The 27,922-nt window shown below is 31.5% G+C and overlaps 1 protein-coding gene across 1 annotated transcript; it reads left to right on the forward strand.

The window, feature by feature from the left end:
• The first annotated feature begins 20,398 nt into the window (after positions 1-20,398).
• On the forward strand, positions 20,399-27,267 carry LOC105790844 (IRK-interacting protein). The gene is made up of 2 exons (XM_012618632.2): positions 20,399-20,896; positions 25,678-27,267. The coding sequence occupies exons 1-2, from the start codon at positions 20,654-20,656 to the stop codon at positions 27,154-27,156; spliced, it is 1,722 nt and encodes a 573-aa protein (XP_012474086.1). The 5' UTR covers positions 20,399-20,653; the 3' UTR covers positions 27,157-27,267.
• The last annotated feature ends 655 nt before the right edge of the window (positions 27,268-27,922 follow it).

Here is a 27,922-nt window from a genome sequence, read left to right on the forward strand (position 1 = left end):
AAATATCTTAGTCCAAAAACTGTTTCTTTTAATTTAATGATTAATTCAAAATAATCCTAATTCTACACGAATTCCTAAAACCTACTTTAATTAGGGAAAAGTAGTTTTATAAATAGCCAAATTTGATCAAACCCTAGAATTTTATCAAAAGGATTTTTCAAGAAAACATCCAAAAGTTCTTTCTTTGTTAAATTGATTTTCAAAACAAAAGGATTTAAGGTTTCAAAAATGTTCCTCTCCTCAAGTGGATCTTTAATCTCCTCTCCAAAACTAAAGTTTTTTTATGTCTTCAAATAAAGTATGAGATCTAAATTAAATCATTATGTATGATTAATCTTGTTGAATCATTAGGAGATTAGGGCCAAATGTTTAAAGAATAAGCATGTAATCCCTTATTTTGTAAATACACTTGCGAACCTTAGGGATTTTATATGTGAGCCTGTATGCTAGTATAATATGAAAGCCTATATGTTAGTGTAATATGTGAGCCTATTTGTTAGTATATGCGAGCTTATTTGTAGTATATACGAACCCTTATGTTAGATATGCGAACCACTTAGAGGTTATTACATGAGAACCTATATATGTGCGAGCTTAACCATTATGTGAACCCTAATGATAAAATATGTGAACACTTTATTATATGTGAACCTAATATTTATGCGAACCCCTATGGAATAGTATGTGAACCCATAGGTACGTATGATTATTGTGTGACCCCATAAAGTGTGAGCCATGTGAGCAAGCCTACGAGGTAGCCCTTTGTGAGAACCCCTAGTATGTGCAAGCCCCTATGAGCAAACATCTTAGTGTGAACTCCTTAGTACAAGCCTTTGAACGAGCCCGTGTATATGAAGCCCCCTTATATGAAAACCTTATAGGTGGGAGCCCATGTTTGAGCTCGTGAGTGCGAGCCCTAACATATGTAAACCCTCTTGTATGAGAAACCCCCTCTTTGTATGTGAACCCTTATAGGTACGAACCCTCTTGTATATGAACCACCTGTGTGTACAAGCCTTGCATGGGAACCCCATACTATGAACCCATATGCATAAACATATAGGAATGTTCATGCGAACCCGAGGTTCTTACATACGAACCACGGATTAGTAATACATGCGAACCCTAGTTAATAATACATGCAAGTCACATATTTACATGCGAACCACTACTAGTGAGAGTCAACTATATGATGTCACATGTGAGCCCTACTATTGCATATGAACCACCTAAAATGTGTGAACCCTTATATGAATTGTTATACATGCAAACCCTACCTACTATTGCATGCAAACCCTATATATGGATATGCGAACCTAGGAGAAATGAATCTGCGAGCCCTGTGTGCCGTAATGTGTGAAACATATACATGTAAACCCAATTTGTGAACTAGTATGTATGTGTTAGTCGAACCTGGCATGATAATACTGTATATATGAAATTTTTTATTAGTTCGCATAATTTTTTTGTAAATGTGAAGTTGATATGAATGTGACTGCCTCCGGACATACTAACATCCAGAGTGTAATACTGTAGAAAAAGATAGATTAATGAGACAATATTTGCAAGTATACGGATCTAGATGTAATATAGTTACAACGGAGTAGGTGAGTACTTCAAGGATTGTACCCAAAGGAGGCGAGTGCTAGATCAATTTTAATCTGAACACTAAAAGATCTAATCAGTACTTTAATTCAGCTATAGTACGAAAGTGAAGTAAAATGAGTTTTTATGGTTTTTATAATAAGAAGAATAAAATAACATAAAGAACTAAAATTTAAGAGATTGAAGAATAGAAATAATCAAATCTAATTATGGGTGATTAGCTTGCTTCGGCAATCCTCATCAATTATCGTTTCAGGTTTCTCGTCAATCAACTAGTCGCTATCTCAGCAGGATCTTTCGATCTTCCACTAAAATAACGAGTTAGAAATGACTTCTGACCTCACAGTCTAGACCGATTTAGGGTGAAGGTGTTCACGGATGGGCAATACCAATTTTGGGTTAATTCCCACCTTGATTACTTCCCAGGATTGTCAGGCCTAGGGCTTGTTTTACGTTCTTTCTTTCCCAAATAGTTGATCTGTTGAGTATCCCTATAAAATAGTTAATAGATCATACCTTCACTCTTTAATCCCCCATAGAAGGATTAGTTTCTCATGGTTTTCATAGACAATATAGAACAAATATAAAGAGAAAACATGATAAATAAATCGATAATATAGAGTTTACAAAAGAACCTGATTGTATTAAGATTGATCGCGAATCCACAAGGTTTGATTGTCTCCACAATACAGATCTCTCAAAATAAATCTAACCTAAGAAGAGAAAACTTAATTGAAATTAAAAGACTAATTCTAGGCTTAGTGAATGGTGTCTATAACATGTGACAAAAGAGCCTATTTATAAATTTCAGGTGGTTTTCATTCTTAACCCTAAGTTAGCTAACGTTCTTGAGCTTTATGCTTGATTGTGCGAACCAAAATACCCCTGTCTTGTGTTTAATTCCTATCCAAAGTCGATGTCGTGACACACTCGGTCCTGTGTCACGACAATGTGTCACGACATAGTAGTCAGTGTACTCCTCTTGGGATATCTTCAGGGGTATGTCTCGACATCTAAGTTAGTTTCATAATTTCTCCATTCTACTACTTATGTTACAACATGGAATGTTGCAACATAGAGACCAATACTGGTTTAGTACGTCTACTAATAATCTCCTACACACCTACAGAGGTCATTAGCTCATCTTTAAGCCTCATTCAGCCCTTAAAGTCAATAAAAGACTCACTTTGCACACTTGATTAACTCGACAGAAATTTAAGAAAACATAATTAAACTTAATAAAAATGCTTGTCTTTAAGCTCTTAAAGTACGAAAATTAGTTTAATCTACTACACCGAATTACAACATATCAGAATACATGAATACATGTCATTAAATGTTAGTTGAGATATTGAATGTGCTTGACAAGCATAGCATCAGTTGATGATAAAAAGCATAATTTGCTAGGTACAGAATACATGAAATCGGGTACAAAGGACGGAGGAGTTTCGTAGGAGGCAGTGGCTATTTAAGTCTACACTAAAAGTCAGTACTGCACGAAATAGGTAGAAATGTCATCCATAATTGATAAGTCGGGGTGGTAGGTTAATAAACCACCAAACTGGGTCAACTAGGATGATAGTTATTATAGTAAAAAGCCATCAAAATTGAGAAACTGGGATGGCAAGATATTCTAGTGAAAGTCATCGTTTCAAATGACAAGTGAATGACCATCGTCACTGAAATTCAAACTTGGGATGGCCAGTTTTTGATTTGTGGGATGGTGTATCGAGCAATGCTCTAGGGCAGTTAGGATGGATGGGTGGAAACATGCATTGGCATTGCATTACCAATATATTTTGTATATTCACTGAATTATTATATGTTCCTTAAATTATGCTTAAATTGTTATTATGCCATAAATTAAATTGTAATGCCCCAAAATATTGAGATTTAATTCTGAGAATCTGTAGTAATTCAATTTTTGTATCTATAGTTTTGTGTTCTACTTTTGTGTTTAAGTTTTAGAGTTTGAGTTGCATCATTAAAAGTTTTATTATTTTTAAAACAACCTATATCCATCTGTTACATAGTTAAGTGCAATTATGTGTAAATTTGTGTCAAGAATGAGCTTATTGGTTCACCGGTTAAGCATCTATATTCTGTCTAGTCCTGAGTTTGAATCTCAGCGTACGCATTAGGAAATATTTTGCTTGTTGTTGGAAAACTTGTTAGTGGTTAAGACAATATGTTTTAAACGTTCTTTTTCTTTTTCTTTTCCTCTTACGTTCTTCTTCCTTCCCTTCACTTTTCTTTTTCTTCTTCTGTTGCTTTTATTTTTTATATATCTTTTGAGCACTGCTGTCGATCGTTAAACTCTCATTATGATCTGTGTACGAGTCGGGTAAGTACATCTTCTGTGATGTCAATTATAGTAATTCGTTAAGAGTTCTAAGAACAATGGTGTCGTATTGTTGGTAGTTTACGTTAAAGAATAATTTCGCGTTGTTAAACGATATTGGTTCCTTATTTTAGGAATATATGTTAGAAGTAGCGAATCTCGGGAGGATAATTCGAGTAATTGCAAGTAGCCTTTCAGTAAGTGACGATTTTGTTGAAGGTTTTGTGTCAAAATTTTTGACATAAGTTTCTGTGTTTAATTGTGCTTCATTGTCATTAAATTTGATTAATTGGACAATTGGATGGTTATTTTAGGCGTCGAGGACTCTTTACGATCGTATCACTTCAAAATCTCTTCAGGTGCGTATCGAAAACCTTAAACTCTATGAATTTCAGACACAAAAAAATGTGGCAGTCGACGCCACATGGCCAGGCACATGGGCATGTGCCTAGGCCGTGTAGGTGGCTATGTAACTCACTATTTATCAATTTGGAGCCACACGGGCAAGGCACACGGGCGTGTGTCCAGGCTATGTGTGGCCAAGATTGTGCACGGTTCACACAGGCAAGGACACAGGCATGTGTCTAGGTTGTGTAACTCTTTGTTTGTGACTTAAGACCACACGCACAGGGACATAGACATGTGCCTAGGCCGTGTGAGTCACACGGGCATGTGTCCAAGCCGTGTAACTCTTTGTTTACTTTTTAGAACCACATGGGCAGAGGACTTGGCGTGTGCCCAAGCTGTGTGAGCTACATGGGCAAGGACATTGGCGAGTGTCCAAGTTATGTGGCATATAAATAGGGTTCGAATCCTGTTTCTGAAACCGCGAGTGTTGCCCAACACTGTTATTAACCTCCCCAATGTATGAATGATATGAATCTAATTGTACGAGAACTCTCTGAAGCTCTGTGATTGACATATGAATAACATAATTGGATGTGTACTGTGATAGTTATTCTTATATTGAATTGCATTATCTAATTGGGAGACAATTTAGAATGACTGAACACATATTGGGGATATTTGTACTTTATATTTGCATGGGTTGAGATATTGTGAAGAATGAAGTAATCTATTTTGAACTAGTGGCTAAGCCACCATGCGTACAAATCTTAATCTGGTGCTTTGCCGCATTTCGATCTAGCAGCTAAGTTGTGTCTCTGTAAACGTGTCAAACAAATACACTATGGTGTGTAGGGTTGGTTAGGCATTGAATGCCCTTAACGGTGTGTTCGGATGGCTGAAGACGGTGTGCAGCGGATGGGGGTAGGAACATCTGCATCTGAATCTAATCTGTTCTACATATGAAACTGAAATTGCTTCTGCATATATAACTGATAATCTGAACTAAAATTGCTTCTGTTACCAAATCGAATCTTGGGATTCGAGAATTGTCCAATAAATGTATTCTAATTAAACAAACGTCTTTTATGCACTGAGTTCACAACTCACTTTGTTATTGATTGGATTTCAGGTGGTTCTCAGGCTTGAACGGGTCAATAGGTATTCTATTAAGAATTTCGGTATTCTATGTTATTATGATGTTTGGGGAGATTATATGCTTAGTTAGTTGTTGTGATGGACATTATGTGATGAATGTTTCTTTTTAACTGTATTATAGATGTGGTATTTTTAGTATCGATGATGTAATTCTCTAGACTTGGTTTGGATGTTTAGGCCAATTTAGGGTGTTACATAAATGCTATATTGTTTGACGATTATATGTAATGGTTTTAAGATTAGTCTCACACTGAGCCGTTGTAAGCTCATTCCATTTTTCTTTTCCCTCTTAGGTAGCACAGAACACTAGGACTCGGTATGGCATCAGAGAAACCTCGGATTAGCAACTTATTTTGATTTTATTTAAAATTTTGAGTAGAGTTTTCCTTAATAGTTTATTTTTCGGTTTGTAATTATTAATTATTTCTTTTTTTATATCTTAGGTTGAAGTTGTTTAGCTTATTTATTTTAAGGCATGACACTTAGTTAATAACTCTGACATTTGCATGTTTTTCGGTTTAGAAAACCATTACTTTAAATGTTTTCCGATGCTTTATAAGATACTTAAAGTATTGATAAGTCTTTTCTTTAAAAAAAACCTTAAATTGTTTTTCAAAACTCCATAGTATTGAAATTGTAATTGAATTGTTAAGTAAAATTAGATTAAATTAATTAATGTTTTTCCTAAAAACAAAAAAAAAATGATTTTCAAACAAATCGACTCAAGTAACAAGAATGGCGTTATGAGATCACTTCGATGATCGAATGTAACACCATTAACTTAGCCGAAACTCCTAGGTCGGGTTGGGGTTGTTACACCTACCATTAAATTTTATGTTATCTACCATATGTTGGTCATTTATTAGCTATTTTTGTCTTCTCATACAAAACTAACACTGTTAGTATTTTGAGGTAATTTGTATAACATTTAGGTACCAAATGGATAAAAAAAGTTTAGGTGCTTAATTTAAAAAAAAAGTTTATCGATTCTAGTATCTAATATTTTTAAAGGTAAAATACCAAATTTTATATTAAGCAAATTTTTATAAATAACTATTATACACACAATTTTTAATAAATATAATGGTAGTTTTGTTAAAAGAAATTGAAGTTTTCACTATTACATAAAAATTATATCATTTATTAATTAAAAAGTTACTAACTTGGAAACGTGAGGAAGTGCTATACACCATAGGCAAGAATCAGAAGTTAGAAAAGAACATAGGAATAGGATGATGGAATGTATTAACCAATAATCCTATAATACTTTGTAATAGAGGTCCAACCAACCTAATTCTATACTATACTATAATATAATTCCTGCTCTCTTTTTTTCTTTTCTTTTTCTTTTTCTTTAAGTAATTAGTTGTTAAAACAACGGGAATCCACTTTTATCAACATCTAACAAACAAAACAGGACAAATGTCCATCTTATTCCACCCTGAATCCTGCAATCTTATTTCATTACCTTTTTGTACTTCTACTTCTGTAAGAATATTAACATGACATGGCACGGCAGCAGTGACATTGTAGGCATGTAAATTAAATTGAAAAAATAACTCTTTTATATCGGGTTTATATTCAGTATTTTTTATTATCTCTTTTAATAGTGTTGATTTAAAGGTTTGAATAAATATTTTTTATAAAATATAATGTGTCTTACTATTATATTTAATACTTGCTCGTAAAGAATGTCAGTCCGTCATAATATTAGATGCTGAAACATATAATGTGAAAAAATAATTAAGATATAATATAAATATGACATAAATATATAAATGTTTCAAAATACTATGAATAATTAAAATTTAAAATATTTTGATATGAAAAAGAAAATATATGAAGTATAGGGTGAAGATGGGGGAAAGGTAAGAGAAAAAGGAGAAGCAAACATTGTGGAATGGTGGTGGGACCGTGGAGTATATTTGGTTTGAGTACAAAGAAAGAGACAACCGAAGGCAAAAGCCGCCCTTTCTCTTGTTTCTTTTCTGAGCCAAAGGCTGGAAATGAAAAGGAAAGGGTTTTTCTTGGGCTGCATCTTCCGGAACATATGCTTTAATCCTCTAGCTTAAAATATATTTAGGCATAATAAATTTTTTGTACTCCAATTTTATAAAAAAAGTTAATTTAGTTTTTTATTTAATTTTTTTTGTCTCTTTTAGTCATTAAATTTGTATTTTTTTATCAAATCACACCAAAATTAATGGAAAAGTTAATATTTGCTACCTTTGCTGATGTGGCATACACATGGATTACCACGTAGATAACACGTTAGCATTTAATTAGTTTTTAAATTTTAAAAAATATAATTTTTATAATTTTTTTATTATTTTAAAATTTTAAAATATTAATTAAATGCTAACGTGTTATCATGTATAATTCTCGTATGCAACGTCAATAAAGTTAAAAATGTTGACTTTTCTATTTTATTTTAGGATGATTTAACAAAAAGACAAAAATTAAATGGAGAGCTAAAATAATATTTTATGTAAAATTAGAAGGTCAAATATATCATTATGCTTATTTTTAATTTCATGTACTCTTCTTGAATTTTTTTCTTTTATTTTTAAAAAGATTAACAGTATTAAAATTTTTCTTTATTGAATTTAAAATGGAAGTCTTAATACTATTAATTTTTCTTTATTTAATTTATGTTCATTAGAATGTCATTTTATTATATTTTGCTTAGCATTTTTATATGATTATTAAATTAATATTTTTTATTTTAAAATGTGATATGAAAGAATTTAATTAAAAATAAATATAAGGATTTGGAGTATGTTTGGTTGAATATGTAAATGTATTAGCCGACTATGAAAGAGGTTTTATTTTTTTCACTAGTTTATTTATGTTTTTGCTTGTTTATTTATGCTACAAGAATCTTAGGGCTTCATTCTTCGACAGTCTTGTAAATTAGGAGGACTTGGCTCGAATCGGACAGGTAAATTGCGCGGGTAATTATGTAATTAATATTGTTATCTTTTAAGTATCAAAATATTTATCTTTTGTGGAATACAAATATCAAATTAAATTTAAAAATAATAAACATATCACGTTAATTTTTTTATATAAATAATATATTAAGCTTTAAATAAATTGTAATAATATTATATTTTCTTATCGTAGTCAAAATTATGGTATTTAAAGTTTTTTTTAGGAAGAAAACTTTGGATCTTTAAGGTTGAATTGAGGCATGATTAGTAGCAATGGTGTAAACTAAACAAGTAGAATGCTCTTTTTGCATGTGGAGGTTGACAAACCAGGCTTACTTTAAAGGAGGGGTTGTTGGCTTTAAACATTTTATTTCATTTAACTAATATTTTTCCCAACAAAAGTAGTTATGAAAAGCAACCAACTCTCATATAAATTATTTCCTTAATCTTACATGGAATTCCATTTTCAATCTTCTTCTTTTTTAATATAAACCTACTCCATTTAGAGAAAAAAGTAAAATATGTTATGTATTACTAGAAATTCAATCACACTTATATATGTGTGAAAATAGCATATTTAGAACACATATGTATGATTAAAATGTGCATAAAATAAAATTTGTTAATATATATAATTGATGAAAATAATAAGTTGTGTATATTAAAATAAAATGTATAAAAATAATTAAAATGAAATTTTGGTTGAATAATAAATTTAAAGTTTTATTAATTCATTTGGTATGTGTTCAAATTCGTTATATTTTTATTGGTTTTGTTAAAGTAAAAGACTAAAGTACTCTCGAATAATGCAGCTTATTTTAATTATAATTTTAATTATGAAAAGACATTTTCATGATTTCTCTAACTGAATTTGTATTTAGTTGACTTATGACACCAATTCATCATAAACTTCAATAATAGTATAAATATGTAATACTTATATGATAAATTTATTTCAACCATTTATTAGTGATTATATTGTAGTAAATACCTGAATTTATTTTATAAAAGCTAAATCATGTTAGATGGTTAGAATGAAAACAATATATGTTTGATTTGAAATAATTGTTGCATAAAATATTGTTTTTGAATAATATTAGGATCATTTTATTTCTTAATAACATCTTTTCCTTTTGTGTGTAATTTAATAATCAAAGAAAGTGACATGTTTGGTCTCACTATGACATTACGTTCTCACAAAATTTCACTATTTTAAAGTAAAATTAAAGTAAGTTGTTTTGGATAATGAATTTTAAAAATAATTATTTTTATAGAAAAGTTAATATTTTTAGTGTTTGGATCGATTTGTGTAAAATATTTTCTCATTGTTTGGCGATTTCTTGAAACATTTCATAAAAATTGTTTTTAATGAAACAAATATACATTTGAGATTTTATTATCTTTTCATTGTTTAATTGAGTTTATTTTATATCTATAAATTTATATTTTACATTGTTCTTTGTAAATCAAACACGACATAAATATATTTTTATAAAATATTATAGTGTAATTTTCTTTTAACAATAAAATTTATTTTATAATAATAAATATTTTGTAATAATAAATATCATGTATAAACTTAATAATAAATAATGCTTAATTAAAACTTAAATTAAATTACATATATTACATATATGAGAGTACTTGACACATTAGAGTTGTAAGGGATAAATGAAGCTAAGCACTATGTAACACCTCAAACCCGGCCTAGACATTATGGTCAAATCTAGAGTTGTTACTTAATATGATTGAAAATTTAATTTCTGAGTAAATGGAAAATCGTCATAAACTTTCAAAATCTCGGTTTTATTCAAAATCATTTCTTATCGTTCTATTTACTAAAAATGATGTTTTGTTTATATTTTTTAGATCTTAAAACTTTCGCAGCGGAAGACTTCTTAAAAAGGGATATTTGAGAAGCACAGTTCGTTGTTGGAAAACCCTTAATTTGGTAGAGATGCGAATTTTATCAACTAAAACAATTGTGCAGTCTTAAGCAAAATACGAGAATAAGTTTTAAAAACACCTAAACAGTCCAAAAAGTCTAGAGAGTCAAAAAAATTATAGAACCAAATTACCAAAATTTAAATAAATCAATTTAAATAGGTTATTTAACTGAGCTTCCATTTGCACCGACCTGCCTAAGTCTGAGTATTACCTGAAAATATCAATCAACCATAGAGTGATTTTTGAAACTTAGTGTATATCGAATAACTTAAAGTAGTTAAATGCATATTAGATAGATTTATCAGAAACAAATTTACAATAGAACAGAATTGTTACGACATATGATCATACCCCTAACTACTACACACCATCTTTGACCATTCCAACACACCATATGGGTATAAAACAGTCATCCACCTTACACACCACTTAGTGTTAATAGGACACTTTATAGAATAGTTGTAGTTCAACTGTCGGATCAATAGGTGATTTATTACTTTTTTACAGAATCACTTCCTCCGCATGTTATTTACAACCCAACCCAGATGCAGATAGAGAAAATAATAAATGTCATACATATTCAGAGAAGGAATTATACATATTATAGTTTTATATGCCCAACATATCAAACACAAATCATAACCTTAACACCAATTTTCGGGTTTATTTATCAATCGATATCTTAATTACTCTTACAAATAGCTGAAACTATACTAACAGATGTCTAGATTTCATGTTTTAAAGTACATTTACTCACATACCGACCCTACGGAAGACCCACAATCGATCAGGACCTCGCGTACAACTTGAGAGAAAATTTCAATATTTTAGACCCATACGCCTGTGTAGCCCACACGGCCTACACACGCTTGTGTGATCCACATGGCCTAAATAGCCCAAACCGTGTGTCACACACAGTCTTTCACACGGTCGTGTGTCACACATGACCTACTACACGATCTTGTGGCATCGACAGTAAACTTTTTTGGCTTTCACCGATTGTTATTTTTTCCTGTTTTCGATACACACCTGGTTCGATTTCAACTCAAATACCACCACGAGACCTCCAGGCCCTAGAAACGTTATTCAAAAGATCAATTCTTAGTATTGATTCACCAATTACCGAAAACCCCCAATCAACACCATCGATAGCATTAACCCTTAACAAACCGAAATTAAACCTTCTAATGCTCAGTCACCTACCTAGCCAAATACGACATTCCAATTACAACTACATAGTGGAAGACGAGTTCTGACCTCCTTGATTATCACCTATCAACGAAAGTTCACAAAATTAACCCCCACACTAAAAGAACAAATTCACCATTAATCAAAAGCCCTTACAATAATCTAAAGAAACACTTACTTATGACTACTCAGATAATCAAATTGCAAAAGAGGAGAAGATGACCCCCACCAAAACACAAGAACACAATTGGGAGCAATATGAGACTAGAATCAAAACAAATATTGAAGAAAGTAACAAGGGACGAGAGAACAAACAAAAGGAAATGAGAAAAGAAAAAGAAAAAGCAGAACGTGAAACACCAAGTGGGAAAACGTAGGAGTAAGGGGTTTTGGAAAAAAATAAAATATAATAAGAATATTTTAATAAAATAAACCCAAAATAAAAACTACCCTAACACTAATCCCCAACTAACAGATTTGTTTAAAAAAATTAATCTAATCCAACTTCCTCTTCACAGGCAACAATTAATAACCTTAACAAAAAAAAAGATAATACCTATTTGCACACACAAATTCTCGAACCCAAGACCCTACACATTCTTCCTACAACACTTCTCCACTAAACCATATCAATTTACTTGTCAAGAGTCTAACAAATAAAAAACATAAACCTTGGGACGTTACAACTCCAATTTCGACCTCAAAATTTACCTGATTCAAACAGATACGGATATTATTGTTGAATCGAGTCCTCAAGTTCCCATGTGGCTTCCTCAGTGCCATGATTCTGCCACTGTTTTAACAAACGAAATAGACTTTCTCTTCAAGACCTTAATGTCTCGATCCAAAATCTGAATTGGCTCTTCCTCGAAAGTCAAATCCGATCTAACCTTAATCTCCTTCACATAAACAATATGAGATGGGTCCGACCGATACCACGTCAACATGGAGACATGGAACACATCATGAATATGGTTCAGTTCTAGAGGTAGCTCTAACCGATAAGTAACTGGAACCACACGTTTCAGAATTTGATACGGCCCAATGAACTTAGGGCTCAACTTGCCCTTACATCTAAATCATCGAACCTTTTTTCATGGGAACACCTTAAGGAAAATAAAATCACCCACAGAATACTTGGTGTCCCTCCTTTTCAAATTCGCATAAGACTTCGGTCTATCAGAAGCTGCCTTAAAATGATCTCGAATCAGTCTAACTTTATCCTTAGTTTTAGAAACCAATTCAGGACCCAAAACTCGTCGCTCACCTAACTCAGTCCAACACAACGGAGTACAATACTTACGAGCATACAAAGCCTTATAATGTGTCATCTGAATACTAGACTGGAAATTGTTATTGTAGGCGAACTTGACTAACGACAAAAATTTCTCCCAACTACCTCGAAAATAGGTCACACAACTTTGAAGTGTATCCTCCAGTATTCAAAAATAGGTCACACAACTCTGAGGATGGAATGCAGTATTAAAGTCTAATATCGAACTTAGAGCCTCATAAAGCTTCTTCCAAAATCGAGAAGTGAAGCGAGGATCTCTATCAGAAATAATCGAGACCAAAACCCCATGAAGTCTCATTATCTCAAAAACATATAACTTGACCAACTGCTAAAGGGAATAATCTATCTTAACAGGAATGAAATGAGCAGACTTGGTCAACCGATCCATAATGACCCATACAAATCCTTCTTAGTGGGTGTTAAGGGCAACCCACTAACGAAGTCTATAGTCACATGTTCCCATTTATAAAGGGGAATTTTAACGAGTTGAAGCAAACCCGAAGGCAACTGGTGCTCAGCCTTAATTTATTGGCACGTCAGACAACGATAAACAGAATCTGTTACCTCCCGTTTTCAAACTAGGCCACCAATACTCACGAAAATCCTGAAACAGCTTATTTCTATCGGAATGCATAGTAAAAGGGCTATATGTGTTTCCCTCAGAATGGTCTGTATCAAATAGGAGTCGTTAGGCATACAAACCCGTCTTAAAAAACACAGAACCCTATCACTGTTCAGCCCAAAATTAGACGTACTACCATCCTCCACTTGAGGAATTGCACAACCAAAGAATCATCCCCTAACTGCTTAACCTGAATCTTCTCAATCCAAATCGGCTTAACTTACAACTCAGCTAACAAATTTCCATCATCAAACAGACTTAGGTGAGCAAAAATTGCCCTTAAATTAAACATTGCTCTATGACTAAGAGCACCAGTCACCACATTAGCTTTATCGGGATGATACTCAATTGTATAGTCGTAGTCCTTAAGCAACTCAATCCATCTACGTTGCCTAAGATTCAACTCCTTCTAGATAAAGAGATACTTGAGACTTTTGTATTCGATATAAATGATAAATATCTCACCATACAGATAATACCTCTAGATTTTTAAGGCGAGTACAACTGCGGCCAACTCAAGATCTTGCGTAAGGTAGTTGCCTTCGTGTGGCTTAAAATGTCGAGACGCATAAGCCACTACCTTACCTTCTTGCATCAGAATACAACTCAAATCGACGTGCAATGCATTATTGTAAACCACGAATTCTTTCCCGAATTTAGGCTGTATCAAAATAAGAGCTTGAACCAAAACGGATTTGAGCCTCTCAAAGCTTGATTACTGCTCATCAGTCCAGACAAATGGGGCGTTCTTACGCAACAAGTTAGTCAAAGGACTACGATAAGTGAGAACCCCTCGACAAATCTATGATAGTAATCCGCTAGCCCAAGGAAACAACAAATCTCAGAAACATTCCTAGGTTGTTTCCACTCAAGCACAATCTCGATTTTCTTAGGATCAACTCGAATCCCCTCAACAGAAACCATATGACCCAAAAAAGTTACATCTCTCAACCAGAATTCGTATTTGTTCAACTTAGTGTAGAGCTGTTTCTCTCGGAGTATCTGAAGAACTACCCTAAGATACTCATCATGATCATCTTTGGTCTTAGAGCATACCACAATGTCGTCGATGAATACCACGATGAACTGATCCAAGTACGACTAAAAAACCCAGTTCATAAGATCCATGAATGCAACCGGAGCATTTGTCAAACCAAAGGGCATGACTAGAAACTCACAGTGCTCATAATGTGTCCTAAAAATAGTATTATCAACATCGATTTCCTTAACCTTAAGCTTATGGTACCCAGAACGAAGATCTATCTTGGAAATACAAAAGCCTTATGAAACTGATCAAATAAATTGTTAATCCTCGGAAGTGGATACTTATTATTTACTGTTAACTTATTTAGCTGATGGTAATCGATACACAGCCTCATAATACCATCCTTTTTCTTCACGAACAGAACTGGTGCCCCTCACGGAGACACACTAGGACAGATGAACCCTCGAAGGTCCATCAGATATGGCCCATTTCTTAAGCCTCTGAACAGAACTAGAGCGCTCTGAATCCTTCCTATTTTTATCCCTCTCATGCTCCCTATTTTGGCGCTCAACGCTTTTAACCTTTTCAATAATTCTCGCATTGTCCACTAAGATGGCAAATACCCACTCCCTCTGCGAAGCTATCAAAACCCTCAGATTATCCCTCAATCCATCCTTGAAGCGAATACACTTTTCATATTCAATTGATACCAACCCGCGAGCATATCGGCTTAATCTAAAAAATTTAGCCTCATATTCGACCACAGTCCCATCTCCCTGGGTAAGGCTCATAAACTCGCGTCTACGAGTATCCACATAACTTGCCCCCATATATTTACTCTAGATGACGCCGTTAAATTGATCCCAAGTAATCTGATTTGGCTGAGTACCCTCCTCAACCGTTAACCACCACTGATAAGTCTCATCATGGAGTAGAGATACTGTACCCTTCAATTTCTGCTCAGGGGTGCAATCAATGTCATTCATAATCCTCTCTGTGGCCTCCAACCAATATTTGACCATAGTCGAGGTGACTCCAATGACGCCCTTAAACAACTCAGCACTATTGGACCGGAGTTGTTCAGTTATCGACCCACGGCTCCTAGAACTAAAACAGGCCCAACGACCCTCTCCAAAACTCTAAGCATGGCTTGGGACAATGCGTCATCCCCAGTCGAGTGATTTTGAGACCCGGTCTCAGCAGTAAGTGCAGTCGGTGTCTCACTCGTATCCAGATTGGGCATACTACCCATCGAGGACGACTCAAATCGAGCCCTTTTATGGTACTTGCCGCTCCTACGAGTTCCACGTGCACTCATAGTTTGTTTAACTACATTACAAAGTTTTATGTATCAGTTCAGATGTTCCATTAACAGACATTTTATGCTTGGAATATTATCAGAAGAATTTACAGAGTTTCATTTTAGTCTAACTATTTCAGAGTAGTTCTAATGGTTTTAGAGTTTTTTAAACTAAGAGTTTAACTAAGTCAGAAGTACTTATAGGATCGACGCTGGAGATTCAGTATTTCACAGATTTTTTCAAATTGATGTAGAAATATACTTTACTCAGAAAATAATTTTCTCAAAAATTTTGAACCCTAAATTTCACAACCCGAGTTTTACAACCTGACTCTGATACTACTAAATGTAACATCCCAAACCCGGCCTAGACATTATGGCCAAATCTGAAGTTGTTACTTAATATAATTAAAAATTTGGTTATTGAGTAAATGGAAAATCGTCATAAACTTTCAAAACCCCGATTTTATTCAAAATAACTTCTTATTCATTTTATTTACGAAAAATGATGTTTTGTTTATATTTTCTAGATCTTATAATTTTCGCAGCGAAAGACTCCTTTAAAAGGGATATTTGATAAACACAGTTTGTTGTTGGAAAACCTTTAATTTGATAGATATGCGAATTTTGTCGACTAAAACAATTGTGTAGTCTTAAGAAAAATACAAGAATAAGTTTTAAAAATAGCTAAACAATCTAAAAAGTCTAGAGAGTCCAAAAATTTATAGAACCAAAGTACCAAAATTTAAATAAATCAATTTAAATAGGTTATTTAATCGAGCTCTTGTTTGCACCGACCCGCCTAAGTATGAGGATTACCTAAAAATATCAGTCAAACATAGAGCGAGTTTTTGAAACTTAGTGTATACCGAATAACTTAAAGTAGTTAAATGCATATTAGACAGATTTATTAGAAACATATTTACAACAGAACAAAACATATACGACATATGATCCTACCCTCAACCGCTACACACCATCTTTGACCATCCCAACGCACCATGTGGGTATAAAACACCCATCCATCCCTACACACCACTTAGTGTCAACAGGACACTTTAGAGAATAATTGTAGTTGACCTATTGGATCAATAGTCGATTTATTGCCTTTTTACAGAATCACTTCCTCCGCATATTATTTACAACCCAACCCAGATGTGGATAGAGAAAATAATAAATGTCATACATATTTAGAGCAGGAATTATACATGTTATAGTTTTACATGCCCAACATATCAGATACAAATCATAACCTTAACATCAATTTTCGGGTTTATTTATCAATTGATCATCTTAATTACTCTTACAAATAGCAGAAACTATACTAAAAAATGTCTAGATTTCATGTTTTACAGTACATTTACTCACATACCAACCCTACGGAAGACCCACAGTCCATTGGGACCTCGCGTACGACCTTAGGGAAAATTTTAGTATTTTCCCAAATAGCCTAGCCTGTGTGGCCCACATGGCTAGGAACACAGCCCACACACGCTCGTGTGGCCCATACGCCCATGTGGTCCACATGGCCCAAATAGCCCAAACCGTGTGTCACATGCGGTCCAGCACACGGTCTGTCACACGGACGTGTGTCATGCACGGCCTACCACACAGTCGTGTGGCATCGATAGTAAACTTTTTTGGCTTTCACCGATTGTTGTTTTTTTGTATTTTTTATACACACCTGGTTCGATTTTAATGCGAATACCATCACGAGACCTCTAGGCCCTAGAAACGTCATTCAAAAGATCAATTCTTATTATCGATTCACCAATTACCAAAAACCCCAATCAACACCATTGATAGCATTAACCCTTAACAAACCGAAATTAAACCTTCTAATGCTCAATAACTTACCTAGACAGATACAACAATCCAATCACAACTACACAGTAGAAGACGAGTTCTGACCCCCTTGATTATCACCTATTAACGAAAGCTTACAAAATTAACCCCCACACCAAAAGAACAAATTCACCATTAATCAAAAGGAAAAAAAAGAGCGGAACGTGAAACACCAAATGGGAAAATATGGGAGTAAAGGATTTTGAAAAATAAAAATATAATAATCTTTTAATAAAATAAACCCAAAATAAATACTACCCCAGCACTAATCCCTAACTAACATGTTTGTTTAAAAAAAATTAATCTAATCCAACTTCCTCTTCACAGGGAACAATTAATAACCTTAACAAAAAAGAAAAAAAAAGAGAAGATAATACCCTCTTGCACACACAAAGTCTCATACTCAAAACCCTCCACATTCTTCCCACAACACTTATCCACTAAACCATATCAAATTACTTGTCAAAAGTTTAACAAATCAAAAACATAAATTTTGGGACGTTACACACTATTTAAACAAATACTCATATTTATATAATAAAATATTCATATTTACATACTAGGTTAAAATATGTCATAAGTTCTTATGCTCTTTGTAAATTTGAAATTTAGTCTATGTACTTTTATTTTTGCGTTAGTCCTACTTTTTAGATATCAAAATTAGGTTCAACTGTTAGCATTATTAAAAATATTTTGTTAAATTCATGTTCATTATAACGTCATTTTAGTTACATGAATATAGAGTATTTTTATTTAAAAATGTGGCATTAACAAAATTGACAAAAGAATTTAACAATGTTAACAATTGAAATTGATTTTCAAATCAAAAAGTAGGACTAAATTCTTGAAAATAAAAGTACATGATCTAAATTCCAAATTTGTGAAGAGTACATAAACTTATAGCATATTTTAACCTCTATACTACACAACATTTATTATTAATATATTTATAATTGTAATAAATATTTATTATTAAAATATTAATATTGAATATTTTTCAATAATATATGAAGAATATTATTTAAAATTATTATTTTAAAACTTATTATTAAAATAAAATTGAAATATCAAATAATTTATTAAAATTATTAATTATACCAATAATTAATTATATGATTAGATATAGATAATTAAATATGTATGTTTAATAATATTGAAAATTATAATATTTTATATTAATATTTTATTAATTTTAAATATTTTAAATATTTTAAAATAAAATTTATTATTAATATAATAATATTAAGTATGACTTAAATTAATTTTTATATTAAAATAAAATTATCTATAAAGGAGCTTTTTTCTGGAAATTGATTTAGAATTTGGGAAAGTCATTTTATAGAAAAAATAGTTTATTTTCTGTTGACCTAGCTGTTTTCTATGAAACAAACACATGAAAATGTAGAAAATATTTTCCGAAAGCCATTTTCAGTGAAAAAAGCATAACCTAAAAGGCGAAGGAAAATTGAAAAAGAGCATTGAGTGTTTTTAAGAAGGCATAATGACTTATTTGGCTTTATAACTTTATAGAAAAAAAACATTTTAGCCTTCTATTTAATTTTTGGCCTCTTTTAACCTTTGAATTTGCATTGTTTGTTAAATCACCCCAAAATGGATGAAAAAGTTAATATTTTTAACTTTGCTGATGTGACATACATGTGAATTGTCACGTGGATGCCACCTTAGCGATTAATTAATTTTTAAAATACAAAAAAATCAAAAATATATTTTTATAATTATTATAATTTTTTAAAATTTTAAAAAATTAATTAATTGTTAGTATGACATACACGTAGAAAAAACATTAATTTCTCATTTATTTTAGGTGATTTGACAAACAGCACAAATTTAAAGATTAAAAAAAAGCTAAAATTTAAATGGAGAGTTAAAACAATACAAATAAGAACTTTTCCTTGGATAGTCTCTCCCCCACCTAAACCTATTGGGCAAATTTTGCATTGGAACAGCTCTGTAAGACCTATTTGCCCTCTCCCTTACTTTTTATAAATAATCTATTATATACAACAAAAATTACACTAAGATACATTATAATATATATTAGTTTTAAAGGAAATAAAAAGATTTCAAATGGCAAATGATATCTCCACTGCAACAACTAATCTTAGCAATGAATGAGAGGGTTTACATATGTCAAATATATACATGATTTTGAAGGAGGTGTGATTGCCGGTTCCACAATGATGGGTCAATGGTGCTAATTATATTACTTTCCACTTTCTTCTTTTCTTCCCTTTTTCAGCCCCCAAAGCACTCATCAAAATAACCTTTTTCCAACAATCAAATTAAGGTTTTTTAGCTTGTTTCCATTGACTCCAAAATGTTATTAGCATGGATTCTAACCAAAAACAAACTAATAATAATATATTATTATTATTATTATTATTATTATTATTATTATAAGAATAACTACATAATTTAATATCAACATGCTTCAACTATAAGTCTTTTAGATAACACATGTCTAATCAAACAACATAGTGGGTCTAATTACATCCTACCAGGCATCCAACCCAAATGATTAATTCAATGTTTATGATTACCCAAGGCCAGAATTTTGAATAAACCAATATTTTCTTTGAAACGTTATCACAAAGCTACCACATGAAACTGAAACTATTTAGTTAAGTAGTGGTATGGTATTTAGTGATTGTGTTGAAGGAGTGGTACCACCATTTTCTATTTGTCATAATGGTTATTTTGATAGAATTATGGGTATTTTTGTAAACTGAAAATGTTATCCATTGTTGGTTCATTGAGTAAAAACTATTGCTTGCTTCACATGCCGTCATTCTATTTATTCATTGAGAACAAAGACAAAATACACATTGGACTTGGGATACATACCCTACATTCATCTTTCTCTCTCACACTCTCTCTTTCTTTTTAGTTTAGGGTTCTCCAACATTCTAAGCAGGATATCATCTTCATCTCTGCAAATCTAATCCAATCGTTAAATACCCACTTTCCAATCCTCTTTGTTTCATTGAAGGGGGGGGTGAAAAGGCAAAAGAATTCATCATTGTTGTGTGCTTTGGGTGTATATGTAGAGCTCTGTTTCATCCCCTGTTCATGGCTGCTGCAGCTACTGCTTCCGAAACCTTTAAAAGAAAAGAGAGTGATAATAACAGTAACAACGAAGTTAGCAGGAAAGAGATAGAGGCCGCCATTGCCAAGGCCGTGGAGCTTAGAGCTTTACATGCAGCTTTGATGCTAGGGAGCAGCCCTGCAAATCTCAAGTACCCATCTTTTTCATCCCCTGTTTCACGCCCTGCTTCTCACTTCTCTGCTCAGGACTACCCTGTTTTCACTCCTGTGAGTTGATGTTTCTCTTCTCTTTTCATTAATCCTTCTTACCATCATATTTGATGTCATCTTCTATATGTTAGTCATTTATTAGTTATTTCTGTCCTACATGGTTATAGAGAATTTTTAATAAATAGAATGATATTTTTAAAAGGAAATTAACGTTTTCACTGTTACATGGAAATTATATTCTTTATTACATAAAATTTACACCATAGGCAAGAATCAGAAGTTAGAAAAGAACATAGGAATAGGATGATGGAATGTATTAACCAATAATCCTATAATACTTTGTAATAGAGGTCCAACCAACCTAATTCTATACTATACTATAATATAATTCCTGCTCTCTCTTTTTTTTTTTTTTTCTTTTCTTTAAGTAATTAGTTGTTAAAACAACGGAATCCACTTTACCAACATCTAACAAACAAAACAGGACAAATGTCCATCTTATTCCACCCTGAATCCTGCAATCTTATTTCATTGTTGTTATTATTATTATTTTACTTTGTTTTACCTTTAACTTTTGTAAGAATATTTAACATGACATGTTGGCATGTAAATAAATTGAAAGGAGAGGTAGATTTTGGTATTTTGAAATTTATGGCTGTAACTTTTAATAACGTTAATTCAATGGTTTAAATTTGTATTTTTTAAGAGCACAGCGTGTTTTATCAATACACCTAATACTTATCCGTAAAGAACAACATATTTCAGTTCATCATAATATTAGATGTGACACGTAATAAAAAATTAAAATATAATATAATATGAAAAATATTATAAATAAATATATAAATGTTTTGAAAATATTATAAATTATTAAAATATAAAAAAATTAAAATATTTTGAGATGAAAAAGAAATTATATGAAATATGGGGTGTAGATGGGAGGAAGGTGAGGAAAAAAGGAGAAGCAAACATTGTGGAATGGTGGTGGGACTGAGGAGTAAGTGTAGTATATTTCATTTGAGCCAAAAGGCTGGAAATGAAAAGGAAAGGGTTCTCGTCGGGCTACATCTAACCCTCAATCATCTTGTTTTATATAGCTTAAAATATTTTCCAAATTCTTTTATTAGAGTAAAAATTTGTTTTTCTTTTATTTTTAAAAAATAGTTTTTATTTTTTGAATTTAAAATGCAATTCTTCTAAGGCTGTTAATTTTTTAAATACAAGCTCATTAAAATGTCATTTTTTTGCTCAATCTTTTTATTACATGATTATTAGGTAAGTATTTTTTATTTTAAAATAAAAAAGTTGAAAATTAAAAATTTTGAAAGTAAAATAAAAATTAAAATTTATAGGGATTTGGAGTATGATTTAAACTTTAATGTAATTCGTGTATAAATAATTATATTTACCAGATAATGTCATACATCAGGTTTGAAGTCGAAATTTAGTATTTATTTTCTTATCGTAGTCAAAATTATTGTATTTAAGGGGGGTTTTCTTTTAGGGAGAAAAGTTTGGATCTTTAAGGTTTAATTGAGGCATGATTAGTAGCAATGGTGTAGAATGCTCTTTTTGCATGTGGCCAGGCTTACTTTAAGGTAGGGGTTGTTGGTTTTAAACCTGTTTTTTCCTTTAACTAATATTTTCCTAACAAAAGTAGTTATGAAAAGCAACAACTCTCATATAAATTATTTCCTTAATCTTACATGGAATTCCATTTTCAATTTTTGAAAAAATTTCTAAACCTACTCCATATAGAGAAAAAAAATAAAATATTTTATGTATTACTAAAAATTTAATTACACTGTATGTGTATGAAAACCATGTATTTAGGACACATGTACATGTTTAAAAATATCATATAATAGTTATAAAAATGCATACAATAAATAACACACATATGAAATATGTACAAAATTAAAATAAAAATAATTTAATTTGTGAGTAAAAGAAAATTGAAATAGGTAAATACGCACATGCCAATTATTTAGCACCTAAAAATTATCAAGTTAGTGAAAAAATTTAATATTAAAATCTATTTTTAAAATTAAATATTAAGTTGATTTATAACATCAACATAATGATTGAAAAATTTGGTGAGAGAAAATATTTTATGTTAAAAGTTATTATTTTTAAAATTTTACTCAAAAATTATTATTTGTATAGGGATAAAGAATTTATTTATAAATCTATTAAAGATTGGTTTAATTCCTAGACATGTTAATTTTAATTCTTTTATTTTAAAACTATATAAAAGTATAAAAATAGAAAAAAGGCCATCAAAATAATAATAGTAGTCATTTAATAAAAAAAATATTAGTTATTTCCTAACTAAATTAGTACCCAATTAACTCGTGACATTAACTTAATCAAAAGTTTTATTAATAATATAGATATAGATATATAATATTAATATGATAATTTTATTTCAACAATTTATTAATGATTATATTGTAATAAATAGCTGAATTTCTTTTATGTTTGAATGAAAATAATATATATTTGATTTGAAATAAGTTTTTTGAATAATGTGACAAACATTTTTTTTTAATAACTCTATAATCAAAGAAAGTGGCATGTTTGGTCCCACTATGACATTATGTCCTCACAAAATTTCTCTACTTTAAAGTAAAACTAAAAGGTAGAAAGGAAAAATGAAAAAGACCTATTGGCCAAATTTTGCATTGGAACAGCTTGGTAAAGGCCCACTTTTTTACTTTCTATAAATAATGTATATACTACTATTTATATTTCCTATTATTTTTAAGGGAGAAAAAAAGGATTTCAAATGCCAAATGATATCTCATTTTAACTTTCCTACGTTGCAATCAATCACAGGGTTTACATATATCAAATATATTTTCAAGTTTTAGAGCCTTTTTCTATTTTTTTTTTGGTTTATTTAATCTTTCGTTTAAATTAATTTTATATTTTAGTCACCCTACTAATATCATCTGGTAGATTTAATGTTGATCCATTTTGTTAATTTAATCTAGATTTTAAAAATTGACAAGTTTAATTTTAATATAAATTTAAAATAAAAATTATAAGAAGTACATTTCAAAATTCTTAAAATTTAATAAATGTTATCTCATTCATTTTATAAATAAAAAATTAGAAAATTAATTATTTTTTCAAGGTATGGCAAAGCAGCTCCACCATCTTCTAACCAAGTATCATGCTAACCCCTGGTTTCCCTCTCAATCAAATGTACGCCATTAGTTTAATTTTACTACTAGTGCTTATCTTCAACTAAGATTCAAACAATTTTATAAGCATCCCAGAAAAGCTTATTTACATAAAATAAAAATAAATACCTTTTTTTCTTACCTTAGAAACTTACAATTCATCATCCTCATCGAAATCAGGCCACCAGTTCCTCTGCTTCGTGGCACTGGTGATCTTGAACTCATCTTCGTCGTTGTCAGGATTTTGAGGATCGAATCTGAAACTCCATTTGTGCGGTGAAAGCCAGTGGAATTGCAACGTGCGATGTTGTTATTCTTAGGCTGAGTAAAATTCGTTTTGATTCGAGAAAATAAAAAAAATTAAATTTCGAGCTAATCAAATCGAGTTATTCAAGTCAACTTGAATAAGTAATTCGAGTTTCGAGTTTGAGTCAAATTAAATTTTACAATTCGAATAACAGATTAATATGAATACTCTTTTGCTTCTTGTTAATTTTGAAAATGAGCAAATTGGTGTCTCTTAATAAAATTTATATATTTTTAAAAATTCTAAAATTCTAAAAATACATAAAGAAATTTAAAATTTAGAAAAATATATATAATAATTTTAGGACCTAAATAGATTAATTAATGATTCAAGTTTATGATACTAAAGTATCTTTTTTATTATTATTTTGTTTTAAAAATTTTTCAAATATATATGGTTTCAAATTTTGTGTTCTAATATGAAATTAGTTCTTGTAACAATATTTTAATTTAACTTGAACAATTTCACTAGATTCGATTCAAAAATTTTAAATCAATTCGATGATAAAATATGACTCGTCAACTTGATTAACTTAAAATTTTTTACTCAATTCGATCAAATACTCACCCTAATTAATCTTTAGTGAGAATTTTAACAATTTTCTAATTAATAAAGAGAAGTTAACTAGATTAGGTTATTTTTTAATTTGATAGAAAAGTGTACTTAAAATTTAACATGTCCTTTTCATTTTAGCTCAATCATTTTTAAATAATTAATTAGAAAGTTAATATATTTTATAATTTTATAATATTTTATATATTTTTGAAAAAATTAAATTTTATTTTTAGACTCAATATCAAATTGATAAAATATGTAAATATTAAAGGTTAAATTTGCTAAACTTTTAAAACTAGAACTAAATTAACAAAATGAGTAAATATTGAAGGTTAAATTTATCATTATACTAAGTCACATCAGAATTTTATTTGGTGACCAAAAGCATTTTAATAATAAAAGATTAAAATGCAAAATTAATTTAACGGAGTGACTAAATTAACAACAAAAAAAAAATCAACATGCTAAAACTTAGATCACTATTTGAGTAGTTTACTCTAAGTTTAAATGAGTTGTTTGATATGCATGTGTTTCTGAGGTTTGTTTTTTCGGTTGCCATCTTGTTTGTTATATTCTACTTTCTAAGTGAAAAAGAAGTCTATTGCGATGAACGATTTATAAGTTGATAACCTGTGTTAGCATTGTTTTCTTCCCCCTTAGTTGCTTGTCTTGACTGAGTCTTTTCATCTCCTATGAAACTCCTTGTTAATTAAAACAAATTCTTGAAGCTGATTTTGTTAGAGTTGAAGTTCAGTGTGAAAAGTGAGTTTATGTGAACATTTTGACAGAGTTATGAAGATGAAGCACTAACTGGCTACCATACAAATAACCAAGTATTATCTGAAAGTGGCCCCGAAACTGTTTTATCAGATTACAAGGAGGAGATTTGGGGTTCAAGGAAAGTATTTTCTCCGGCTTTGCCTGCCTTCGAATCTCATATATGTCCCGCTGATGATCATAAATCAATTCCCGATTCTTGTGCAAACCACATCACTCTCCTTCGAACATCACCCGGATCTACATTTTACAAGTCCAGTAGGAGCAGGCGAAACAGTTTGGGGGATTTCAAGTCTCTCTCAACTTGCAATAGATGCAAGCCCGCCGTTATAACCACCGATTCCGATACCCTGGTTAGGAACATCAAGAATTCCAATACGGTGGTGCCGCTCACCGACTCCCACTCCTCTGTTCAACCGCAGCCCAAGAACCGAGGGGTGATTTCATGGTTATTCCCTAAGTTGAAGAAGAAACACAAGAACGAGAGTTCGCCAGCTCCAACAGAATCCGAGGAAGTTTCGCAAATATTCAAGGACTTGGGCATGTTGTCGATTGAAAAACTGAAGAGAGAGCTGATGGAAGCACATGAGAATAGGGATGCTGCATTGATGGAAGTTGCTGAGATGAGATCTTCATTAGGACAGCTTAACCAGAAGTTGGAGTATCTAGAAACCTATTGTGAAGAGCTGAAGAAAGCCTTGGGGCAAGCAACACAAACAAAGGATTCTCAAATCAACGAAAAGCTCGGGAAAGGGAAATCCGTCAACCCGATGCCAGTGGATGAAGAGGTAATGGTAGAGGGTTTCTTGCAGATAGTATCCGAAGCAAGATTGTCAGTGAAACAGTTGTGCAAGGCACTTGTTGCACAAATGGAAGAGAGTGATACTACTTTAATGGACAACTTGAATTTGGTGCTTCAACCATATAAACTTTCATTGAATTCCAAGTACTCGAAGACGGTATTATACCATTTGGAAGCAATCATAAACCAATCATTGTACCAAGATTTTGAGAATTGTGTGTTCCAGAAAAACGGGTCCCCAAAGCTGTTGGACCCTCAACAAGATCGCCAAGCCCAGTTTTCCTCCTATGTTGCACTTAGAAACCTCAGCTGGAATGAAGTGGTGAGGAAAGGGACTAAATATTACAGTGAAGAATTCAGTAAGTTCTGTGATCAGAAGATGAGTTTAATCATTTCAACGTTGAATTGGACCAGACTCTGGCCTGAACAGCTGCTTCAAGCTTTCTTCGTTGCAGCTAAATGCATATGGTTGCTTCATTTACTAGCTTTCTCATTCAGTCCACCATTAGGGATTTTAAGGGTTGAAGAAAATACAACCTTTGATCCACAGTACATGGAAGATATGTTGATGGAAAGGCAAAAGTCACATGGAGGGAGTCGGGTTAAGATAATGGTAATGCCAGGATTCTATGTTCAAGGAAGGGTTTTAAGGTGTAAGGTGATATGCAGATATAAAATTGTAGCTTAACCAACTTTTGGTTCTTTTCTCAATTGCTTCTTTTTCAAGGGCTTCGTGTATCAAAAGTCTGTAACTACCAAATACGTCTTAATAAATAAGGGTGCTAATAGGCTTTGTTTTTTTTTTTTTTAATAATAGCCTTGATCATTATTATTAGTTTCATGTTATGAATGCTATTAAGTGGATGTTCAACCTTTTACTTCTCATTTTCTTAGCTCTTCACATTTCATCTCATGGTAACATTTTTCCTATTTATATATTAAAAATGAGAAGTCTAATCTCCTATATATATATATAGGAGTATACTACTTCTAATGATGATGAAAATAAGAGAAATGCAATAGAAATCCCTTTATACACATCTATTATTATACACATATATATATATGTGTTTGTGTGTGTTCTTTGCATTATTATTATTATTGTTATTGTTATTATTATTAGGGTTTTATAATATTAGTACCTTCACTTGTCCACTTCTACCAGATTGGTACCTATGGTTTTTTTGGTCCCAGATTGGTACCCGAACTTTTTTTTCCGTCTACTAGTTTAGTAGCTGAGCCTAACGCCATTTAAATTTTTCTGATGTGACAGCACTGGCCAATCGTGTACCACCACGTGTCGCAATTTGAGAACCTCATTTGACCTACATTTTTTTCATCTACTAAACCGACCCCTTTGTTTTTATTTTATTTTAATTTTTTTCCTTTAAAGTTATATTTCATTAATTTTTCATCATTTTTCACCATCTTCTTCAACATTTCTTTTTCTTTCG

Source organism: Gossypium raimondii, chromosome 8 (genome assembly GCF_025698545.1).
Source record: "Gossypium raimondii isolate GPD5lz chromosome 8, ASM2569854v1, whole genome shotgun sequence".
NCBI classification, from domain to species: domain Eukaryota; kingdom Viridiplantae; phylum Streptophyta; class Magnoliopsida; order Malvales; family Malvaceae; genus Gossypium; species Gossypium raimondii.

What these genes read in the sequence shown, in the direction of transcription:
- LOC105790844 (XM_012618632.2), top strand. Translation starts at nt 20,654, where the DNA reads ATGGCTGCTGCAGCTACTGCTTCCGAAACCTTTAAAAGAAAAGAGAGT. An exon ending in ACTACCCTGTTTTCACTCCT is followed by an intron (nt 20,897 to 25,677) that starts GTGAGTTGATGT and finishes ACATTTTGACAG; the next exon opens with AGTTATGAAGATGAAGCACT.